This window comes from Rhineura floridana, chromosome 2, assembly GCF_030035675.1.
Source record: "Rhineura floridana isolate rRhiFlo1 chromosome 2, rRhiFlo1.hap2, whole genome shotgun sequence".
In the NCBI taxonomy this organism is placed as follows: Eukaryota; Metazoa; Chordata; class Lepidosauria; order Squamata; family Rhineuridae; genus Rhineura; species Rhineura floridana.
The window spans coordinates 94,033,749-94,057,335 of NC_084481.1; the positions used below are offsets into that span (position 1 = coordinate 94,033,749).

Below are 23,587 nucleotides of genomic sequence, written 5' to 3' on the forward strand. Positions count from 1 at the left end.
GTTTATTAACAGTTTTGTTTTATGGATTTTAGCTCTGTTTTATCTGTGTTTAAGACCATGTACACTGCTTAAAGAGCTCTTTGATTAAGCGATTTATAAATATTTTATTTAGAAAGGGGGAGGGAAGGAGTTCAGATTGTGGAAGGAAAGAAATGGAATGCATTCAATGGTCTGAGGATACCTCTAGATGAAAATGTATTGTGGAATTGGTGCTACTCATGCCTGAAGATTTTTTTTACAGCATCCACATGACAACACCATCATCAAAACGCCAGCCTGTATATATATATATATTTACATTTAATTTAGAGTTCCCTATACCCTGAAAAATTTGATAAGTAAAAACAATCCATTATACATCTGCAGTCACTTTTGATGTGAAAGCTTGTTAGCACATTTCTTTTGGAGGGCAGTTTGTCACATTTGTGGTGATGTTTCAGTCAGCAGCCTCTATCACCGGACCCTCCCACACTTCTGTTTGCCCTCACCTAAGCACAATCCAGTCATTTTGTTTACAGTACCAAACAAAATGCATCTATTTCCACTAATTGCCACATGCTGAAGGCATGCCCGGTTCAAAGGAGATATTGTCACAAGTTCACCACGCAGTAAATGAGGGGGATTGCCTCGGAGGCAGTAATTATTATTGTTATTATTATTTACATTTGTATACCGCCCCATAGCCGAAGCTCTCTGGGCGGTTTACAATTAAAAACATTAAAAACAAATATACAAATTTAAAAACACTTTAAAAAAAAACAATTTGGGAGAGATTCCTGCCTGGCCAGCTCTGCACCTTGAACACAAGCCCATCTGTCCGTGCAAGAACATGAAGGACAGTCTAGCAGCAAAAGTGGGTCACTCTCTTCCCTCCACTCTCTGTAATCACAGTACATACATTGGGCTTTTAAAAAAATTAATACAGAGGTCTCGCACAAGACATCTTTATCACTCTTACACTCTTGTGCAAGACCTCAGTATTATTATTTTTAAAAAGAAATGGAAATGGACATCCCCCCCCCCCAAAAAAAGGACAAGCTTCTATTTTGCCCATTGTGAAACATGATCACTGGCTGGATGAAGCTGGTAACCTAACATTTGCTCTTGTGCTCCTATGCAATTCCTGGGATTGTTTTTTTAAAGATGCGTCTGCACAGGTACAGAAATACTGCATGCATGCCCGGAACAGGAAAAAGTAGAGGAGGGTGGGGAAGGAGTGATTGGGGAAAGGGACAGAAAAACAGCCCAGGATATCTTCTGTCAAGCTCTGCCCACTGTTGTGGATGGCAAGCACCAGAATGCATGGATATTATGTTATGTATTGACATATATTACTTAAGTTCTATGCTGTAAACCACCCTGTGGTCTTTTGATGAAGGATGGTATGTACATTTTAAAAATAAAGAAAAGAAAGTAATATACTCAGTGACACTCTCATTTCTGCTATTATCTCACTGTTGTAAGCTCAAGCCCTTGCATTGAAAAGAGCTTCCAAAGCTGACTGTGATGATACCTGCAGGTAATGCACAGTGACAGTGCAGATACTGGCTAGTTAGTGAGAGATGGCCTGACAGATTCAGATATCCTGCTGAGCAGGTCTAGGGAGAAAGTAGTTGGGCAGTGTAGGGTTCCTTCCCTTCAAATGGTGGGGGTAGCCTGGCAGGCAGTTAGATCATCGGGCCCAGGAAAGCAAGAAAGTCAAGATGCTTATAGTGTTTCCACATAGTGGAAGGGGTCTCTTCAGCTGGAAAGGCCAATGGGAAAGGACAGTGGGAGGAGAAAGGGGAGTGCCCAGTGGTGAAATGATAACATGTCATGGATAAGAAAATGGAAGGCCTTGCATTGCCCAAGCTTGAGCAAGGACGGTGTCCATTTACCATAAAGGAGCAGAGAGGCTTACCAAGATGCACAGAGCCTGGAAATTCCACGTGCCCACTACATCCATACTGATTGGCAGAACACACACGGAAACGGTAGTCAGCCTCCTGTGGCACACCATCACCCGGAACTTCAACCATGCTGGCAACATCAGTGGTGAGGGAAGGCACCCACTCAGCTTCTCCCACTGCCTGCCTCTCGAGAATGTAGTTACTTGGTGGGCTGCGGTGAACATCGGGAGGTGGGCACCAAGTTAGGAGGGCAGCATTGTTGCGTCCTGTGCACATCCTCACTGCCACAGGTGCACTTGGTGGGATCCTTTTGGCACCTAGAGAATACAAATAACTTCTACAACCTTTCCAGTCTATTAATCTGGGGCATAATCCAGAGTATGGAGAATTTTGACCAGCTATCTCTCTCCAAAAGAGACCACAGTTTGGGTGGATCAGTCTAAACTGAGGAAAGGCACTCCTGCCAGAGAGGCTAGATGGGTCTCCAGTGACAAAGGTGGATGTAACAGTTCCACGAAGCTACAAACTTGATCCTTAAGTTTAGATGAAGTACAACCCCATTCAGAAGAGGTTGGAAACTGTGAACCCTCTTCGACACACTATCTAGCCTCTGTCTTGTTAGGACTGGGTTTCAGATTATTGGGCCCTCAACCAGTCCTTTACTGATTTCAGGCACTGCGTGTGTATCAAATAACTGCACTCATCTACAGCTGTGTGTCACTTGTACACATGGTAGAATAAACACTTCAACGTGAAGTTGCCAACAGCATGTACATGTGCATAAATTCAATTTACACTCTTAAAATACCAAATGTGAAGGCTTGTGAGGGAAGAAAATCCTTCATCTGCATACCTGCTTCATAGGTATAGGACCAAACTGCACATGTAACAAAGTATTGCATCCTTCCCTAAGTTTGTTTTTTATTGTTTTTTGCTTTAAACAGAAAAGTCATTCTGAGGCTGCATTCAAGAGTGGAAGTGTGATGGGGTGGCTAACCCTTTCCTTTCCCCACCAGGAGAGCAGCCTGAGGATGCCATTTTAGGGAACAAAGACCATGAGACAATATGAAGCAGTCTCTGCCCACCCCTAGCTACTCTTCCACAGTAGATTGCAGCCTCTGACACTGTAACAAAACAAACCATCAAAGAAAATAAACACACAACTGGATGTTCGTCAGGGTGCAGGAAGTTAAGAGATTGTTGGACGGCAGGAAAAATGGGGGGGGGGAACAGCTGCTGTCAGCAAACCTGTCTAAGTATGATAAATTTTGTTCCTGAGACATTTCAAGTACAAGAACTCTTTATCAAGGGTTATTCATAGCTGCAAAGTCTCACAAGTAGCTAGCTTGTAGCTTAGCTGCAATTTCTTTCCTTTGTGAGGTTACATTCTACAGCTATATGACCCTCATTCTGGGACAGAGATACTCAGGGCTCCTCCAGACAACCTATTTATTGAGCATTCATCCTGATTTGCTTACACAAAGCTTATGTGGAGGTTAGATCATATCTTTACTGAATATTCGTTCTGATTTGTGGGGAACTTATACAATGAGCATTCGACCTGATTTGCTTGCAGGGTCTTCCTATTAATCATTTGTTCATTCCATACTTTTCAGTCTATTTCCCTGTCACCTTCCTAACACAAACCGTCTGTTTATTTTTTAAAGCAGATTTGTTGCATTCGGATGGCAGAGCGCTTTAAACCAGTTCAATTGCACAAATCAAAATTTTCCAGTATGCACTTGAATGCCTCCCACAAAATACTGACACCTTGGATGTACTCAGAAGGATAGGGTGTGGCCTGTGAAGGGCTGTCATAGGAGCATGGATAAAAGAGAGCACAAAACCAGAATCTGAGGCTGAATGGAGGATGAAAATATGTTAGTCAATATTAGAATATTGGTTTAAATTTCTGGGACAATTCAGTACTGGTTCCACAGAAGCCTGGCCTGATTCCACGTCATTTAGAGCAGCCTTGTTCAGGCTACATCCAGACCTGGCTTACTAAATGAAGCACTTCAGCACATGGGTGAATCTGACTTGCCTCTAAGGTTCTAGACTGGGATATGGCAAACCCCTTTACGTGGAGTTTCAATCCCAGTCCAGGGTGAAGGATAGAAAATAACAAACTTTTCATCCCGCAAGAGACTGACTGGCTTTGTGACTGGAGTTCACATCAAGTGCCAGGTATAATGGGAACTGCAGCTTGCTGAATTTCCCCTCACCCCCCACAATCAGCCCCCATCTCCCCTTTCCACTCACATTTGACACGGAGCTGTGCTGAGGTTTGTGACTCGCCTGCCGTGAAAGTGATGACCCCAGCATCATGCCTTGTCACGTGCACCAGGACCAGAAGGTGTGTTTTACCAAAGCTCCTGATGAGGGTATGTGGTGCCTCCACCAGTTCCTGCCCATTACGGCCCCAGCTTGGTGCCTCCACAGGTTCTCGCGTCTCCACATAGAAGGCAGCATTCTCTCCTTCCATCACATCCAGCTTTCGTGGCAACCGCTTCACGATCAGACCTGATGGAAAGCGTTTGGACAGTTATCACGGGGAGAAGAGCCCCTGTCATGGCTGCCCCCCAACATAACTCCACATTCTCCTCACCTTGTACCGACAGCTCCCCAACGCTGCGGCCCTTGCCCTCCATCTCACATAGGTAAATGCCATCATCGTCAGCCCGGGCATCCCGCACTGTCAGCCGCCGCAGCAGGCCCTGCTCCTCCATCAGGTACTTGGGGCTGGGCTGCAGGCGCTTGTCTTCAAGATACCACACTGTAGGGATCGTCTCCAGAGGCACCTGGCACTCTAAGACTGCATCCTGGCGCTCCAGTACTTCCACATCCACTAAAGGTGCTTGGAACCGCAGTCGGGGTTCTGCGAGGAAGAGACAAAGAATGTGTATGGACACTTGAACATGGGACAATGTCCATCTCCTCAGATTCAGCCAAAACACTCTGGGTCCTGGTGCTGAGAAAAAGAGCCAGGGAGCTGGGATCCATACAAAGTTCACTTTTCTCCCTCACAAGCGTCCATTCCTTTCTTGTCATTATCAAAACCCTCAGCCCTCAAGCTTCCTCATGTTTTTGTTTCACAACCAAGCCAAATGCAGTTTCTTCCTGTCCATTTGGGCAGGCTCTGCTTTAGCCATCTGGCACATCTGCAGGCTTGAAGAGCTTGGAAAGCCCAAGGAGCTGAGCACCTCGCCTAGTTTTCCTGGTTCTGCAGCACCCCACCTCAGTAATGTAGTGGCAAATTCAGAAATGCAGGGTCCCTTCATGATAGTCACAGTCATGCCATGCCCCCTCCCCCTCCCTTTTTTGCTGCTGGGTTTACAATGAGATCCTTGTTAATGCCTTCTCCCACCACAACAGATGTTCCTAGGAGGCAATGAGTATGAAAGAGGAGCGTGTTAACTACTGAGCAGAGTCTTCTCAGTGGCTGACTCACTTCCTTTCCCTCTGATTGGCTCCACTAAGCAGGAAAGGACAAGGAGGCATGTTAGAAGACTCTTCTTGGTGGCTCCACTCTCCTCTTTTATGCTTTTGCTCTTAGGGCTCTGGAGACACAGAGACCCTGCTAGGACCTTGCTCCTAAAAAAGTAAGGGGTCTAAGACCCCCTGAGACCCTGGACAACTACACCTCTGCTCCACCTTAGCCCGCACAAGAAAGTTTCTAGAACTCAAGTTAAACTCTGCGGGGGTTTGCCACAAGGAATGATCAATAACACGGGCATAGGCTTTAAGGAATACTGAATCTCATCATTTATGAATGCACAAGACAATTTTAACAAACACTATAGCAAGCTCTCCTGGCCCACGTTCTTTCTAGAATATTTTGTCACCAAACTGTGAAAGAGAATATCACTGTAAGGGTTTAACACAGTTGTTTTAACAAGCACTAGCAATCTCTCCCACCCACATTCTTTCTGAAATGTTTTGTCATCAAACCGAAAAAGGGACTATATAAACATAAAGGGCTTAACACAATTGTTTTCAAAACCACTTCGGGGCCCTCAGGAAATGTATAAAGGAATATTCAATGGGTACCTGCCCTTCCTTTGCCTGCCTTAAGAGAAGCAGAATTTGGGGGAGGACAGCCTGATTCTCCTCCCAAGGGTTATTCTGAGAGGTGGCAGAGTGCTAAGTGGGTGGCATGTTATATCTATGTCACTCAGCCCGCTTTCTGTCAGCTCTCCGGGGCCCAGTGCAAGGGACACCTGCCACCCACACAACAGCCCAAAGGAATAGAAAGTGGGGAAACGGCAGTGGCATATGAATCTGGGAAGAACAGGCAGGGGTTGCTTCGATGGCACAGCTGAGCCCAGTGCTTAATTTCAAGACAAAGAGATATCAGACTCAAGTCAGCTTAGAAATAATATCCTTTGGTCTGAAAGCCCTTCTCTTTCATCCCCAGTGCATGGAGTCTCTATGAAGTTACTCATACTTTGCACCCAGCTGGTAAGCTGCCCCTCATCTTCTCCCATAGCCGAATGGACAAGCATCAGCTTTGCTTGCAGAAGGTTCCAGGTTCAATCACTGGCATCTCCCTGTCTGAAATCCTGGAGAGCTGCTGCCAGTCAGTGTAGACTAGACTGCGCAACATAGACCAATGGTTCTCTGCATAGGACAGCTTCTCTGTTAAAGGCAGCTTCTTCTGTTCATATGCTCCTTTCTCTCTATATTCCAGCTCCGGGAGCTGGGAGCGAGAACAGATGTCAGGGCTGAGGCCTGACACAGATTAAGCCTTCGATGAGCCTCTTTTCATATCATGAAGCAGGACAAGAAATAATAATTCATCTAAACATCCATAGGAATCACTTTAGAAGTAACATTTGGTTGGGCCAGATCAACACACATTGTTGTTATGTGGTGAAACTGTTCCCACCTGGACCACTTCAGTCACATGTTTGCAAGCCCCTCCCAAAAAAAGCTAGAACACTTTTCTACCACATACCATTTGCTATGTGCAGAGTGTACTTTATACAGGAGGACATTCAATCCAGTCTGAAGTAGCACAGTCCAGGAACAATTAACCGCCTCATATGCTGTTACCTTAACCCAGGCTTTAAAGAAGCCACATTCTGTTTTTCCTCCGTTAGCCACTGCTTCACAGGAACTTATTCAATATCTTAATGGGCCACGGAGGGCCCAGTCATTTCCTCTGCCTGACCACCACCAGCCATCTCGCTTTCTCTGCTTCTTCCAAACGAAATTTTTATTTCCATCCTTTATCCACTCAGGCTCCCATCATGACAGATGTTTTGACTATTTTTAAAAAGTCTCCACAAATGCAGGCACTCCAAACTCTCTGGGTAACATGTTCCATTGCGTGGCTATTCTTATGAATAGAAAAACCTTCCTGGTATTTAACCTCTCTCTCCTCCTCCTCTCCACCCCCCCCCCGTCTAGTAAAGCCCATTTCTCCTCTTGCCTGACCCTTAGAAGGTTCAGAGAACAGTTGCTTCATTTCTTATGAACAGCAGCCTTTGACATGTAATAACTGAAGCCTGTTGTTATCACACATCCACCTCCCAGATTCTCCTCTCCAGGCTAAACAAGTCTGCTCAGCTCAGCCTTTATCATCTCCCTTCCACTCCTTGGAACCGTCTTCAAAATTCATGAGTTCAGGTCTTGCTCAAGTAGCCATTACAGAGTGGGCTCATCCATAAGAGCTGTCACACTCCCAAATAATTTTATAGCCCTCCTTGTCCTTCCCCTTGTCATATTTTGCCCCCCTTTTAACCAATACCCCCCATCTCTCTTCTGCTGCTCCCCACTTCCTTGATGTGTGTGACATGACATATACTGGTATGGATGGTCTCATACCTGCCCACAAAGGCCCATCAGCAGCTCAGCAAGGAATCCGTGCTCCTACTAAGGCAGCACACAGGGCAACGGGCAACCCCAGATCATATAGGCTCTTGCATAGCCCAGTTTCCAGTGCAGACAAAGCACGGGCTGTTGTTGACTCTGACCTAGACCCTTTCCCTCAGTGTCCTCTCAGCTGAGTGACAGAGGCCTAGTTCACATAAACAGCAGAACAAAGTAGTTAAACTTTAGATGCTACCACTAAAGCTGCAGGTGGGGAGATCATGAGATAAAATGCTCATCTGTTTAAAAAAAAAAACAGTTTTTGGACGTACTAAAGTAATGCTGGGGAGAAAGCTGGATGAGAACTTTTCTCCTTGACAGATAGGGTTGCATGTGCAATAGAGGAGGACTCCATCCTGCAATCTCCACTTGCAATCTAAACAATCCAGTAATATTTCCCACCTCTCTGTCCTTGGTGTGAACTAGTCCTCACTCTCCTACTTAGCCAGTAAACAAAATATCCTCCTTCCGTTCTCTGAGCCATGGTGAGTCCCCTTCACACAACAAACTGAATAGAATCCACAGGTGGAGGAGGGAATCGTGCCCCCCTTCTATATGTTGATCCTCACTTCCACAGAGAGAACCTAGCACGGACAGCTTGTATGCACGTAATTCAGAAGACCTGGTCAATGTGCAGTTGTCGGGGTGGGGCAGGACCAGCAGACATTATCCTACTCCCCTCTTGATTACTTGAATAATTTCTGCACATGTATTTGTGAAAAGGGCTATGGTTCATCCAGATGCAAGATGGTAGAATATCCTGCCAAGTTATATTCAAGGACCCTTATCTGGCATGCCATGTCCCCTCCCCTGAGATGGGAAACGTTTCCTGTCCAGCCCTGCACTTGGCACCTGACCTGGCCTCTCTGGCTAAGTGCCCAGACTACTCAGCACTTCATAGGCACCGTCAGTGGCGAGTGAGACACACTCCCCATTCTTGGCAAGGCCCTCTGGAATGCACCAGAAGGGCAAGCTGGGCCTGCCACACATACAATGGCCCTTGAGCCTGCCTGCTGCTCTCAGAACCAAAAAGTGAATGCTCACCAGTTCCATATGAGACCATCTTGGCTCATGGCCTGTTCCCATTCTCACCAGTGAACTACCTACTCTGGGGCTTGTAATTCTTTATTGCAACATGGTTCTCCTTCTACCTACTGTGGGGCTTGTAATTCTTTATTGCAACATGGTTCTCCTTCTACACAACAAGCTGTGTGCACCCTCCCACCCTGGAGCACCTGGCTCCTTGGTTCATCATCCCAATTAGGGCAATAGTGGGTCAGAGGTCATGTGGGTATAATCTGGTCCATAAACTAAGAGGAAGGCTTTATATTCAACTCAAAACTCAGCATTTATACTGTAACACCCACCTCCCCACTCTGTGTCTTTCCTTTTCTGTACCCTCAAATGGTTGTCCTACATCTCATGTTTCAATCCTGTGGACAACAGGCTCCCCCTCCAATATGTCCACTACTAGATAAACTCCTCTCACTCTGCCCCTTGGGAGTGCCCATAATTCTTCATATTTAATACTCCAATACACTGATATCCAGATACCCACTCCTCTGGCTTTCCTCCCCATGGTGTAGGTACCTTTGACGTGGAGGCTCACAGCGCTGAGTGTCTGGCCGGCTATGTTGCAGGCTGTGCACACATAGAGGCCACAATCCCGAACTGTGCAGTATAGCACCTTGAGAATAAAGTAGCCCTCCCTGTCCTCATAGAGCAGGTGCCTCCTTCCAGGGGACAGGACCTTCCCATCCTTCTGCCAGACGATCTCCGGCTTCGGCTTCCCAGTTACGTAACAGCGGAACTTGGCGTGCTTCCCTTCATTCACAGTAAAGGCCTTCGGCATGGGTAGGCTGGGAAGCACTTCCCCATTTTGCCTGCCTTCCGACAACACATGTTGCTCAGGATGATGTCGCCGCCTCTTATCATCTTGTTCCTCCGGCTGTTTCTTGAAATGGCAGTTTTGGGGTGCAAAAGGGTCATCGTGGGGAACACACACTACAGAATCCACTAGGAGCACAGCTGCAGCCATGGTCTCTCCAAAACTGTTCTGGGCCCGGCATACATAAACACCAGCATCTGGGAGACGGGTGTTGTAGATGTGCAGAGAGTGCCAGTCACCGGGCTCTATGCTCACTTTGTAATGGCTGCTCTCAAAGACGTCTGACAGCTTGTGTCCGTCCTTTTCCCATTCAAGCTCCCCCGAGACTCTGCAGGCAAAGGTCACATCCTCTCCACGGGTCACCCGTGCAGAGACTGGCCTATTCAGGAAGACTGGAGGCTGAGCGTCAAGATCTCCTTTGGGTTTCCGTTCTGCTGCCTCCACTTTGAGAGTAGCAGCTGCATAGGTTTCACCCACACTGTTCTTTGCTTTGCACACATAGCGCCCACTGTCCGCTGGAGCAGCCTGAGACACCAGCAAGCTATACGCATCACCATCAGCCTCTACAAACATCCGCCCTGACGGCAGCTCCAGCACAGAACCGTCCTTCTCCCAGGCAACGCTGGGATGGGGCTCGCCAGCCACCCGCCATTTCAGGACAGCATTGGTACCACTCTGTACTGTAAAAGTGCGGGGGTAGGCAAGAAATCGGGGAGCTCCCCCAAAGGTATCCATTACTGGCTTACTCGAGATACAGTTGAGGCCAGGGACCTACAGAGAGTCAGATCAAGAAATAATTATTGCTGGAGAAGCAGGGTTGAAGGATTAGGAAAGAGCCCTTCACTGTGATTCAGTTCACTCAGGCCAAACTCAGATGGTAATAAATGGACCAGTGCTCAGTTTGGCTTGCAGGCAAAATGGTCATGGGACCACTTCACCATGAAACCGTCCCATACCCATATTTTTATACCACTGCTATTCAACCTCTTTTCGGCAGCAGGTGGAACTATCACATGGCAAGTGGAGGCCACAGTCGCTCAACTCATATTGCTCTTGCCACCTTAATTTGATTGTGCCTCAAAGCCAACCCCACTGGATAATCCCATTTTTCATCATCCTGTTTCAGTGATGATGGTCCTTTTGTACACTGTGCTAGGCCTGTATGGTTTGGATTAATCTGTCGGGGGGGAGGTTAATGAGCAGAAGACTCAGGTCCTTATGATTCTGTGGGCAGGCCCTATAGTGAAAATCAGAGATTGTATCAACAAATGCTCTTTGGGCAGGCAGAGTCCATCAAACTTTCTCCTTGCCCTAATCACAGCAGCTGCTCCATGCTGGCCCCAGGCCAAGGTCAGGGGCAGACACATGGTCTCCGTGTGCAATTCTATGCCTTCTGACCCTGAAGATATCACCTTTTTTCCCTTTTGCAATTGCACCCCCCATGAGGCGCTGCCCATTAACACTTCAATTCTGCTGTCTCTTTGGACATCCCAGGCTGGTTCACACCAGATACAGGACATGTCAATCAAAGGAGAAGGAAGGGGCAATGCAGAGAAAGGGCTACGATCCCTCATTTCTAGGGCAGTTGTGGAAATCTGGGGGAAAGCACCATATATGCATACAACTATATCCTGCCAAGACACACAAGCAGGGGGAGGGGAGGCACAGGATTCCCCACTCTGGGCCAAATATGGTTAAACAATGCTGATTATTCCTTTATCCAGCACATCTCAACTGTTCAAAGTAACTTTATCATGAGATATAAGGTAGGCCAGTATAGGGTGCGCAGGGTGGGGGGAGCAGGCATGAGGCTGAGAGGCGAGTGGTTTCTCAAGGGCCACTTAAGTGAGTGCATGGCTGAGGCGAGATTAGAACTGGGTACTTCCCAGCTTGCTTTCCTTGCCACGCCAGCTTTCACAGGATCTCAGTCCCATACCGACTCAATTGCCGGCTGGGGCATGCCTGTCCCATGAGATGCATTCCTGCCTTATCATGCTCTGTGTAATACCTCACTGATAATTGGCAGTCAGTGCCATGCAGACCCCATGGAGAGGGAGGGAGAAAATTCCAGATATCCTTCTTTTTTCCCCTCCAGCTCTCACTCAAAGGCTCCAGTTTTCTGTACGAGTGTCCTCCTTACCCCCATGAGGAGCTGTGGGATGGGGGGAGACCCTCTATGCCTTTGGACCATTGATTCAGCAGCAGGAACATGATGGAGAGAAAAGGTTTTGCTTCCAAGCAAGACTCAGATATAGGGCTGTGTTCTTATGGGTGTATCTTAACACTCTTCACCCACCCCCCAAGGTTCAGGTCAGCCAGGCTCTTGATCCTTTCCGCCAGCATCCCCAAACCAGTCCCAACACTTTCCCATGTGATTCATCACTCAGTGACTCGGATCCTGGAAGAGCCATCATTACTTGCCACAGTCCCCGAGTACCGTGGCGGATAACTTTGCCCCCCTCCAGCGGCTCCCTCTTTATCCCCACAGTGACACTTACCTAGTAAGGGGAGTGAGAAGCAAGCTGTGAGGGGACCAGCCTGCCTTCCTCTTGGCATTCACCAACCTCAAGCCACCTTGTGCATCCACCTTACAACTGCCCCACTCTGTTAATCGCCTCCTGCTTCTGCTCCTCCTGTCAGACAATCTCCATTTGCCCATCCATCCATCTATCCGCAAGCCTGTTGTTCTCCGCTGTCGTTCTGTCTCTTTCTGTACCACTCTGCCTCAGACTGGGCATCCCTGCTGCCTGCCTGACAATTCTACAATGCCCCCCACCCATACTCCCTGCCCTTCACATGCTGTGGGTCCCTGGCCTCCCTCTGCCCTGCTCGCCAGGCGTCTGAGAGCAGGGACTCGGCGTTACAAATGCCTGCAGCTGCTGTCCCCAAAAATACCCTCTGATGACATGGCTGGGCTGATAAGCGGGGGCTGGGGCTTGGCTAAGTATAGAGCCCAGCAGGGAGGAGCGCAAAGGCATCCCTCAGCTCTGGAGCTTCCTCAGGCATAGCCCACCTTAGGGGAGGGGGAGAGGGGAAAAGGGTCGCTGTGGCCTCAAAACAGGTTAAAACACCCTTCAAGACACCCCCCAGGTTGCCTGAAATTCTGGTCCCTCTAGCACCAGAAGACTGGGTGACTTAAATGGCTGAACGGGCCTGGCTTCAGCACCTGGCATTCTAGGGCAGCTGCTAGGACCACAGTGCCCACCAGCACGGATACCTGACATCCACACTGGGCAGCTGGATCTACCAGCCTCCATTTTAATTTCCCCAATGCTCCAGGGTGATACTATGTCAGATGTTCCAGGGCATGATGGGAAATTAAAACGACAGCTCCCACCAGCTCTTGGAGTGCCGCTACCACCGCTGGGTAAGTGTGAGGGAGACCGTCAGTGTAACAGTGTGTGTGTGGGGGGGGTTGGGGACTTTGACCAAGGGCCCTTTTAATTTGGAGCCATCTCTGTTGTTGGATACTTAGGAAATAGAATCAGTCAGAAACCAGGCCAAAGCCTTAGTGTTTAGAAAGGATTTTTATCAGTGCACACTGGAATGGGGAGGTGACAAAGAATATGGCAACGTCAGCCAAAAGAGAAGTGGAAGGTCACAAGACAACTCAGTATTCTCTCATCACCACCATTTCAGCAAGTACTGAGCTGTTGGTTATTTGCCTTCCTGCAAATGGCATTCTTCATTTGCTTTTCATGTTACAAACATTATCAACAAACAATACTGGCACCATTTAAACACACACACAACATTTTCAGGATAATTTGCAACTTTTCTCACTGACCACTTCTCAAGAGATTGCCTTCCATTCTTTCCCATGAGGAAACAATTGCCAGCCAGCTCTCTTATTAAGACAGCTGAGAGGTTAAAAAAGAAAAAAAAGTGGAATCTAGGGTGGGGTCCGAGATGGAAGGGGGTGTTGATCCAGCAGGGAGGAACACACAAGGGTCAGCATATACCAGCCTTGGCCAACTTGGGGCCCTCTAGATTTGCTGCTGGAGCTGCTGGGAGTTGTCATCCAAAACATGTGGAGGGCGCCAGGTTGGTGAAGGTTGGACTATACATGCAATAGAATCAAGGGGGAAACTTTTTCTCTGAACTGTACTACTAAAGGCTCCAGATGGGGGCTTACATGTTAAAATGTAATTTAAAAAATAAATAAATTCCCACACATTTTTAAAAAAGTAACATGTTGGATACTGCTGAATCCTTCTCTGTAACAGTGATGGAGCTGAATTCAAGCTTGCAACAGACTGCCTTGGAATGTGCTGGACTGTCCTTTGTTAGTTTTTTAAACAGAGGGTGGGTGGCCACCTATCAGGAATGCAGTGCCAGTGGTTTTCCTACATTGGCTGAGGGTTGGACTGGATGACCTTTTAGCTACCTTCCACTCCGTGATGTTATTATTCTAATACCCACTTGTGGTACTCTTCAGGACAAGCATGGGTATTTATCCTATTGAATATGTATAAACTCTGGCTGGAGCAGTTTCCTTGAGCACTAGGAACTGAGGCCTGTATGTGGTCTTCCCTGAATTTCTAAACAAGATTGGAGGGTTCTGTGATACAAATCCAAGGTGACCCCTGGGCTGTTTGGACATGAGTACAGCAGGCCAGTGCTAAGCTACTTATTCTATAATATGGCATCACACGCACACGCACGCACACACACACACACAGAGCGAGAGCGAGAGAGCACTACAGTTGCCACCCTCCTTCATAGAGCTAGATGGATACACAATTGGAAACCAAGTCAGTTGAGATCAAGGACAATTTCACACCACCCCTGCTTGCTTCCTTATCCTTAGGTCCAGGGTCCTTAGCTTCCCAGTCCTGCCCACACCCCTACCAGTGTGAACCAGATCTTGCCTGGATCGTGGCATAGTCTTAGAGCACACTGAAATCTAACCTCAGCCAACCGATGCTGGAGCAGCAAGATGTTCTGAATTATTTGATACATGCTTGAAAAAGTACACTCTTTGGAGTCTCTCCCTCAGTTCTTGGACAGCAGTCCCAAAGCCTCTCACTGACAAGCAAGCAGCACCACAGACTGCCAGGTATTCAGAAAACCCTACGCTATTTGCCTCCATCTGGGGTCCAGTCACCACTTCACACACAGGTGACATTTGCATGTAGATTGTCATGAGGCAATCACATGTGTGTGTATTCTGTTACATGTATATGTGCTGGCAAACAGTGCTAGTTTCAGGTTTGGGGGGCCCTTGGGCCAGATGCCCTCAGTGGGACCCCCACACTCTCTGTGCCCCCTCCTTCTCTCCAAGGCACTACTGCCAATTCATTTGCCTTCTTCTAGGCCCAACCCGTACGCAAGGCAGATGGAAGGTACTGCTGTATCTCCTTGCTCATTCATTGCTTGCATACTCTGAGACAGCAAATGAACAGAGGTCAAGATGCCAAAGAGGAAAGGGAGCAGAAGGCTCCAGAGGGTGGCAGTGGGCTCCCTGCAGCTGCCCAGCAATGCCAATCTTGGCGGCAGCCCTTTTAGCAGAGCAAATAGCTGCAGTGGCTACCCAGCACATGACCCCATGTGCCTTTGAGAGGGTGAAGGGTGTCAGCTAGCAAGTCCCCATATCAAAGCTCATCTCAGCCATCTGAAGTCACTAGCTAGCCAGAGGCAAACCAGCCCCAGCCCCTGCAATATGAGGATGATAATATTAGCCTATTTATTGTAAGGATTGCTGGAATAATTCAGTTGGAGTGCTTTGGAGACTTGAAATATGCTATATAAAAACTATCATTATTGTTTGCATGTGCATGATTGTTACATGTGATAATAGGTTTCATGCTTTTGCCTACAGAAGAGTATTTTCCAGGCTGGAAAAGCATAATGTGTGAAGCAGCCTTGAATCTGTGGGTATATGTGCACTAGCCTTCCCCAACCTGGTGCCCCCCAATGTTTTGAACTACAAATCCCACCAGCCCCAGCCAAGTACAGCTGTTGGCTGAAGATGTAGTCCAAAGCATCTGAAGGGCACCAGGGAAGGCTGGTGTACCCCATAAACCAAAACTGATTTAACCATCAGTGTCCCCTCAAAGACTGCTGGGAATGGTAGTTCTGTAAGGCTCCTCTAACAGAGAAGACTCAGCAATCATGTAAACCTGCAGTACCCGTGTTTCCTTAGGGGAATGACATGACAATCTTGTCTGAAACTGATTCAAGTTTGAGATGCTGACATGCCCTGTGCTGCACTGAGTTTTTCTGCTTGTCCCTAGTATTCAAAACATGTGAACCAATGACTGGGGACAGCTCCTAGCACTAAAGATGGGGAGAAAGTAGTTGCCTGAGCAGGTGTAACTGCATCTGGCATTTTTGAAAGGTCCTGAATTGAGAGTTGGGCATGGCACTTGTGCAATCCACCCTGTGGTGTAGGAAAAAGCTTGAGCTTGGAACGGTGGCCTTTTGGAGGAGTAGAAATCTATGCTTCTGGACCCCAGTTCAATCAGCTATCCAGCTCCAGCTGGGAAGGGGCCATAACTCAGTGGTAGAGCACATGCTTTGCGTGCAGAAGGTCATCTCCAGTTAAAGGGAACCCTGTTAGCAGAGCTGGAAAAAGAGCTCTAGAAATGCTGCCGGTCAGAGTAGATGGTGCTGAGCTAGATAGACCAATGGTCTGATTCAGCGGAAAAGGAGCTTCGTTTGCTCAGCTGGGCTTAGAATTTGTTCTGGACCAGAAGTGGCAGGAGCAGCCATGGATGGATTTTCTTTAGGAATAAAAAGCCTTGTAACCAGGCAGGCTAGGATCTGGCAAACCCAGCTCGGAAATGTGACCCAAGATGAAGAAGCAGTGAAGGAGCATCCTTTTGGTGTGGATCATTTACCCCTAGGCATCGTTTAATCATCCCATTGTACTCACAACTAACCAATATGCAATTAGTTATTCCTTTTCAGCTCTCATATTGCCCTCACTCTCCAAGTAATAAAAGAGCGAGATTTTTCTAACCTTTTAAGGCATATTTAAAGGTCCTTCTAATCCACTCCAGTGATTCTAACACATATTTTTGAATACTCTAATCCACTTGCGTTCTTGTGAATACTGAACCAGGGAGTTGTGGAGTATGCTGTCATGTGTGAGTGATATCCATATGAACTGCCTAGTGGGGGCTTTTGGCATGCAGAATTCTGTGTTGTACAGCAAGATTACAGTACAATCCAATCCATGTCTACTCAGAAGTAAGTCCCACTGAGTTCAGTGGAGCTTACTCCCAGGCTAGTGAATATAGGATTGTAGCTAGAATCTCCCTAATGATTCTAAATGGACAATCATTGATTACCTGGGGTTGGTCAGACTGATCAGGTCACAGATTTTAGTAACTTGATAACTGACATTGATCTCCAGGCTGTTATTGGTGCGTATAGGGGGAGAAAAACTAGGAAGCATTGCTCCCTTGATCACTGCTGCCCCACCACTGCCACCCCAGCCCTTTACTGCCTCCCTCTCCCCCTCAGAGTACCCTACCCTAAGCCCTGTCCCCTGGGTAGCACCGTCCTTGCATTCCAGACGTCTCCTGTGTTTTGCTGCCCAGGAGATAATATTCATGGCTGCCAGACATTTGCGTCAGTGTCAGATACAGTCTCAATGCCATCCTGCTCCAGCCTGGCTGAGCAAGGAAGTCAGGAGGCAGAAGGCGCTGGGCGAGTTAGACTCACAAGAAGAAACTGAAGAACCAGACCACCTCACACAAGGCACAGGACCTCTGCACGCAAACACACGCTGTGGATCACAAACCAGCTCCTGGCCGCAGAAGCTCAGCCTGCACTTTTACATCCTGCAGGGATTTTGCACACCTTGCACATCAGTTCTTTGCACATGCTGGATCAGAGCTCTTTGTGCACGCTGCCCCTCATCAGCTCCATGCTGATCTTGCTGCTGGCTCCAGCTGCTGTTGCTGGCTGCAGCAGGGGGGAGGTTGACAGGCACTTCATTCTGGCCAAAGTCAAGGCACATTTCCTGGAGTCCCTCGGCCCTGCTCCTCAAGGCGAAAGGATCCAAGTGGGACGAAGGGGGCTCCACAGGCGTCATGCCTCAGGCACATCGGTGGCTCAGAGATGGGAGGAAGAGGGCACATCCCAAGTGATCGCCTTCCCCTCCAGAGGTAAGCATACCCATGAATTGAGGGCTACTGGGGGAGTTAAGACATTCATCATCATCATTATCATCTCATGGCATCTTAAAATTGATTTATTTCTTGTGGCAGAAATTTCCATCATCTAATGCCCACTTCCTCAGATGCAGTCTTCCCCAATTTGGTGCCCTCCAGATGTTTTGGATAACAACTCCCAGCAGGTCCAACCTGCACACTTCACACCAGACAGGCAAACACACACCTTGATCCCCCAGCTGTAACAGACCCCTCCAGCTCCAGTCCATAACTTGGAGATGCCTCTGAGGCATCAGTGTTCCCTCTGCCCCTCCTGCTCAGCCTGGGACCTTCCTGGTAGTCCAGTCTTCTGAACCCTCTCCAACACTGGAGGCATTCAAGAGGCAGCTGGACAGCCATCTGCCGGCAAGGCTTTAATTTGGATTCCTGCGTTGAGCAGGGGGTTGGACTCGATGGCCTTATAGGTCCCTTCCAACTCTACAGTTCTATGAACATTCCACCCTTCTTGGAGAGGTCCAGCCCAGTTCTATTTGTGCTTATTGTTTTACGAGTTCATCTAGACTTCAGCTGCCGTGCTACTTATGCACACATACCTGACTTACTTATGCTCTTATGCACACATACCATAGGACTTACTTCTGCGCAGACATGCGTAAGACTGCACTGTCCTTTTACTCAGAGGTAACTCCCCTCCCCAGTGTTGTTTACTTGCAGTCATTATACATGGGACTGCAGCCTTTAGTGAGCTGCTTTCTTTTTTATAGACATATCTGAATTTTCCCCAGTCAGGAGTAGCAGACTGGGGGGGGGGGGTTTCTAGTTTTGTGGGAAATGAGATGCAATGAAGTTACATAGGAAAAATGGGGAATAAATAGATAATTTAAATTCTATTAAAGGCAGTCATGACTAATGGGAGGTGGGTGGGGACTTTTAAAATCATGGGTTGTTATTTTTTAATGGCTTGACTAGCTCTTCTCCAGCAGTTTAGCCTTAGTATACAAATGCTGCCATGTTAAGAGAAACAAAAGTAAGTCAGCAGTATCTTTCATTGGACCCAACTTCTGCTGGCACAAGAACATACAGGCTCTCATGTGACAGCCCTCAAGTGCTTGGTTATGCTTATGCTAACCAAAGTTAATTGTTCTAATAAAAGAGAAAACCTGACTGAATTTTGTACCACTTACTCAAGTATTTCTGTATAACTATATGCACCTAGGATATTTGCCAGGATGTAGCTAGGCATGCAGAAGACAGGATTCCATGCATACCTAGTGCAGGGTGGAGGCAGCTCACTGGTTTGCAAAAGGAAGGGGTCAGGAGCAAAAGTACTGTGGTGGTGTTCAGTAATTTGGGTCAGGGAGAATCCAACCCAGCCATCAGCAGGGCTGCCCAAGATTCACACAGCAACTAGCACATTTCATACACAAATACCGGAACGTTGTGTTGTGGTGCATGAGTATCATCTCGATTTGGGTATTCGCAGTCACTAACAACTTAAAGCTATGATAATGAGATTCACCAAACTACATCACATGCAGCTTGCCTTACAATAGGGAAGTGTAGTAAGTGTAGGCAGATTCATTACAACAGGTACAAACATTAAGCAGGCACTGGGAAACACAAGCAATCTAAGCCAATTGCTCGCAGGATATACTGATTTCAGCACTTTCAGCCTCTTGAAAGCTGGTGTTCCATTTTAAAATCCTACCCCACGGACCCACAATGTTGTTGTCATGGAGGAAGGAAAGCAAAGATGCTTCCAGGGACTAAGATTTCATGGTTTCTCTCTTTCTCTTTGTTAAACAGGACAGTTGCTAGGAACTATTATAAGGATTTTTTCACAAAGAGGGGAGATATTTGGAACCAGCATATGGGTGGTATTCAATGCTGGTTCTACTCAGAGTATGTTGCGCTGTGTGTAATTTGTGTGCTTAATTTCATTTAAAGTAACACCACAGCAGCAGAGAGTAACAGATGTTGAAATGCGAGTGTGCCATCGTGTGCGTGCGTTTGCCTAAGAAAGCAGGCTTTTACCCTGCATCAGCATCACTGAGACTTGAGACTTAATAAAATAAGAAAAGCTGCTTTATTTATAGAAATACATTGCAGATAGAAAAGCATACCCAGTTCTAATTAAGTTGGAGGCGTAAAGCTCAGGTGTAGGAGTCAGCCCCATGCTTGGAGAGAGCAGAGACAAAGGGAGTCTCCTGTCTCCTGCACAGCCTGAGAAGAAAGGAATGGAAAGGGCGGAAGGAGGGAGGGCAGGTAAGCTTCCCTAAAGACATCACAGTCTAGCGACAGAAGGGAGTCAGTCAGAGCATCACAGGTCAAGGTAAACAAGCCCATCCATCTGGAGGACCCTAGCTCTACCCTCTGGAGCACAAACAAAAGAACAAAATAGAAGTTGCTCTTGCCCCACTTCCAACACCCACTGAAGTGAATGTAAGTTTATTAATTTCAGTGGGTCTACTCTTAAGAGTTGAATACAATCCTTTCTTTTCTGCCTACAGGTTTGCCTGTATGGGGGGGGGAACCTCTGGCCCTCCAGATGTTGTTGGACTCCCAAGTCCCTTCAGAGCAACCCAGTATGGCCAACAGCCAGGCATAATGGGAATTTTGTTCAGCAACATCTGGAGGAGCCACATGTTCCCCATGCCTGGCCTCTACTGTTTTTTGCTGCCTTTCCAAACTTTGGTAAAGGTGTGGGGAACATTTGTCCGACCCAGATGTTGCTGAACTACAACACCCATCATCCCCAGCCACTGGCCATGCTTGCTGGGGCTGCTGGGAGCTGCAGTTCAGCAACATTGGGGTGGGCAAAGGTTTCCATACCTGTTTTAGAGAAATTTGATGAGCAAAGCCACTGCTAACCCCTCTTGTCCTTTGCAGATCTACCATGTGGGCCACCTCAGTCTGATGAGCTTCCGGAAGATGCAGGAGTTTTCACCTACATCTTCCAGTCTTCGACACACACCCTGAGTCGTGTGGTGACTTCGGCTCAGCTGTGGTTCTACACAGGCCCTGTGACAGTTCAGAGCAGCAGTCCCTTAGAAGCAGCAGACAATGACTCCATGCCAGAGGTAGAGATATTGAAGCTCTCCGAACAAGGCAGGGTCCCTGTGGCTACCATGGCAGTGCCAGCCCCTGAAGAATGGACTGTCTTCCACTTTGGAACTTCCTTCTTGCCTTACATTGCTCAGAAGATATTTGTGTTGTTCATCCGTTGCCCTGGTTGCCCTTGTGTGGCTGATGCTGAAAAGATACCCTTTCTTGTGGCCATCACCAAGCCCAAGGGACGCGACCGGGCCCGGCGCTCCTCAGTGCCCTGGACGCCAGCCGCTTTCAACTTGCGAAACCAACCATCAAATGCCAACTGCCACCGGGCCTCCCTTAACATCTCCTTTGAAGAACTGGGCTGGGATAAGTGGATTGTGTACCCAAGCAGCTTTGTGTTTCACTACTGCCACGGGAGCTGCTCTGACGCCCACATGTTCACACATAAGCCCAACTTCCAAATGTGCTGCGCAGCCTTGCCAGGCACCATGCGCTCACTGTGGGTCCGCACAACTTCGGATGGTGGCTACTCTTTCAAGTACGAGACATTACCCAACATCCTTACCCAGGATTGCGCCTGCATGTAACAAGGACCTGTCTTCAGAAGCACTCCTCCATGAAAGAGACTAGACACTTGACCAAAAGCCAGTGGTCTTCCCAGCCAGTCTTGGGGCAGGGGCAAACTACACGTTACACTACCTGCATTTGCAGGTTTATTCCCATTTTAATTTGTTTTACTGAAGAACAGCCTTGAGGTTACAATTAAGAATGGAAGAGCAGGGGTGGGATGAAGAGAGTGCTTGTTGCCTTTCCTGCTTTCGTCCTCTCAAACTGGCATCTCTCCCAGTGGTTTAGAACACCAATCTATGGGGAAAAGCAAAATTTGGGGACAGTTTTGAGCAGACAGGAAACAAGAAGGGAAATGATTGAATGAATCCTCCCCCTGCCACTCCCACTCTTGATTGCAGGCTCCAAGACTGCTTTTCAGAAATGGAACAAACCAGATTCCTGTAGAAAATGTATAGTTTGGTCTTTGGGTTCTGGATTCATTTCTCTTGTCAGAACCAGAAACTGAGCCTTATTTCTCAATACCAGAGCACTATTTAGGGTTTAGGCCAGAGACAGGGAACCTGATGTTGCTGGACTTCTCTGAATCTTGGCTGGGGCTAATGAGAGTTGGGAGTCCCAACAACATGTGGGGTTTAGGGAGATCTATGCTCAGGGGAATTGGAGGCATTGACAAGAGTCTTGTAAGCTCAGAGTTGGTCCAACTGCTCCTCCTTTGGGTTAGCATTAGCAGTCCAGACCACATCTATCAAAGACACATTAGCGCGTGGAATCTGCAAGTTTCCACCTGAAAAAATGATAGGCCTGTTTAGCCTGCTCTTCCCTCTCACACAAGTGAACAGTCTGGCCCTTGTAACTAAATTGTCCAGCAGGTTTTCTGGCTTCTAGGGTTCCTCATACCCTCTCCTCGTCCCCAACAAAAAACAAAGCTGGGAGATCATTAGCCTGGTCTGAGCAACCCAAAGTCTACCCATTTTTGTTAATAGTCAACATGCTGCCCTCATGCTATCCCAGACCTTTCTCCCCCAGTATCCTTCAAAATCTAGCCACATCCATGGCCTTCTCTGCAAGGAGCAAGAGGCATATGCAGAACAGCCCCTACACTTGGCTCTTGGGTAATCCCAGTTCTGATCTTTCCCTGTAAGTGCAGAGGTGTACCTGGAAGCACAGACGGGGGAGACAAAGACTGTACAGGGGATCAGCAGTTTTCTACCCAGCCTCTGCAATCCTTATCAGAGAAATCCAATCAGAGAAATGCTCAAGGAGGCAAGAAGGTGGACCTCTCAACAAAACATGGATCAGAAATATAGCTCCAAACAGCAGTATGCACAGCCCTACCTGCTCAGGGTTTGGAGATGCCTCTTGGCCTGGCATTGACAACCAGCCAGCATCATTTACCAGATAAATATTCAATCCGTTAAGAGAAAATTCCAGCTCCACTATTAGAACTGTTGAAATAGGGGACAGTGGCTCAGCTCCTGTTGCCAGTCAGAGCATTCAGAATGGGATGGAAGCAGGCAGCACATCAGAAGTCTCCCAGTACTGCTGCCTACAGCCATCAGATGTTTGTAATCAGAACATGGTGCGACAGCCACAGCGTGGGAGTCCCCTGACTTTTCTGAACTTTGTATTGTAATCAGCAGTTTAACGGTAAAAAACAAGGCTATTTAGAAGGTGTTTCCAAAACAGTGTAAGTTAAATAAACTTTTTCTAAAAAAAAAATCCACCTGAAACCATAGTGCTATCTTACACCTTAAAAAAATATGACTATCTTGGGACATTGTGTACTCATCCAGTTTGCTGAGCGGAATGACTACAAAGCACATTATGTGTGTGTGTGGGGAGAAAGGGTATGATTCACCCTTGCTTTCATGTGTGCGCTTGTAAATAAGTTTTTGCATGTGTAAGGTACACAGCACCTAGGTAAAAGGACAAGGTTGGCCTCCAGGATAGCCCTGGCGAGCATACATCGGTAGGGCGAGAGCTAGGCAATTGTATGGTTGCTATCTCATTCCATTCCATTAGAACCATGTAGTAATTGCCACCCTGGGCTCCTGCTGGGAGGAAGGGCGGGATAATAAATAAAAAAATAAATTTCTGCCTGTGTGTCATACAAGGTCTTGATCAGCAGAGGGCACCAAAATACTCAAGGCAGCCAGCTGGCTGAACAAAGAATAGCCAGGCTTGCTAAC

At 47.5% G+C, this 23,587-nt stretch overlaps 2 protein-coding genes across 6 annotated transcripts in view; one reads left to right on the forward strand and one right to left on the reverse strand.

Moving 5' to 3' along the window:
- OBSL1 (obscurin like cytoskeletal adaptor 1) overlaps positions 1 to 12,497 on the reverse strand; it is a 77,833-nt gene extending 65,336 nt beyond the window's left edge. For all 5 annotated transcript variants that reach the window (XM_061609411.1, XM_061609413.1, XM_061609410.1 and 2 more), the window contains exons 1-5: positions 12,150 to 12,497; positions 9,354 to 10,422; positions 4,498 to 4,767; positions 4,152 to 4,412; positions 1,901 to 2,206 (exon numbers count right to left, since the gene is read on the reverse strand). In XM_061609411.1, the coding sequence (XP_061465395.1) occupies positions 1,901 to 2,206; positions 4,152 to 4,412; positions 4,498 to 4,767; positions 9,354 to 10,386 (1,870 nt within the window). In that variant the 5' untranslated portion in view covers positions 10,387 to 10,422; positions 12,150 to 12,497. The remainder of the gene's footprint in view (positions 1 to 1,900; positions 2,207 to 4,151; positions 4,413 to 4,497; positions 4,768 to 9,353; positions 10,423 to 12,149) is intronic.
- A 4,787-nt stretch (positions 12,498 to 17,284) lies between these two features.
- On the forward strand, positions 17,285 to 21,511 carry INHA (inhibin subunit alpha). The gene is made up of 2 exons (XM_061612999.1): positions 17,285 to 17,768; positions 20,664 to 21,511. Exons 1-2 carry the CDS (start codon positions 17,483 to 17,485, stop codon positions 21,413 to 21,415), a joined length of 1,038 nt encoding a protein of 345 aa, XP_061468983.1. The 5' UTR covers positions 17,285 to 17,482; the 3' UTR covers positions 21,416 to 21,511.
- The last annotated feature ends 2,076 nt before the right edge of the window (positions 21,512 to 23,587 follow it).

Coding starts and splice junctions, on each gene's coding strand:
- INHA (XM_061612999.1), top strand. CDS start 17,483: ATGCTGGATCAGAGCTCTTTGTGCACGCTGCCCCTCATCAGCTCCATG. Junction 17,769..20,663: donor GATCGCCTTCCCCTCCAGAG/GTAAGCATACCC, acceptor TGTCCTTTGCAG/ATCTACCATGTGGGCCACCT.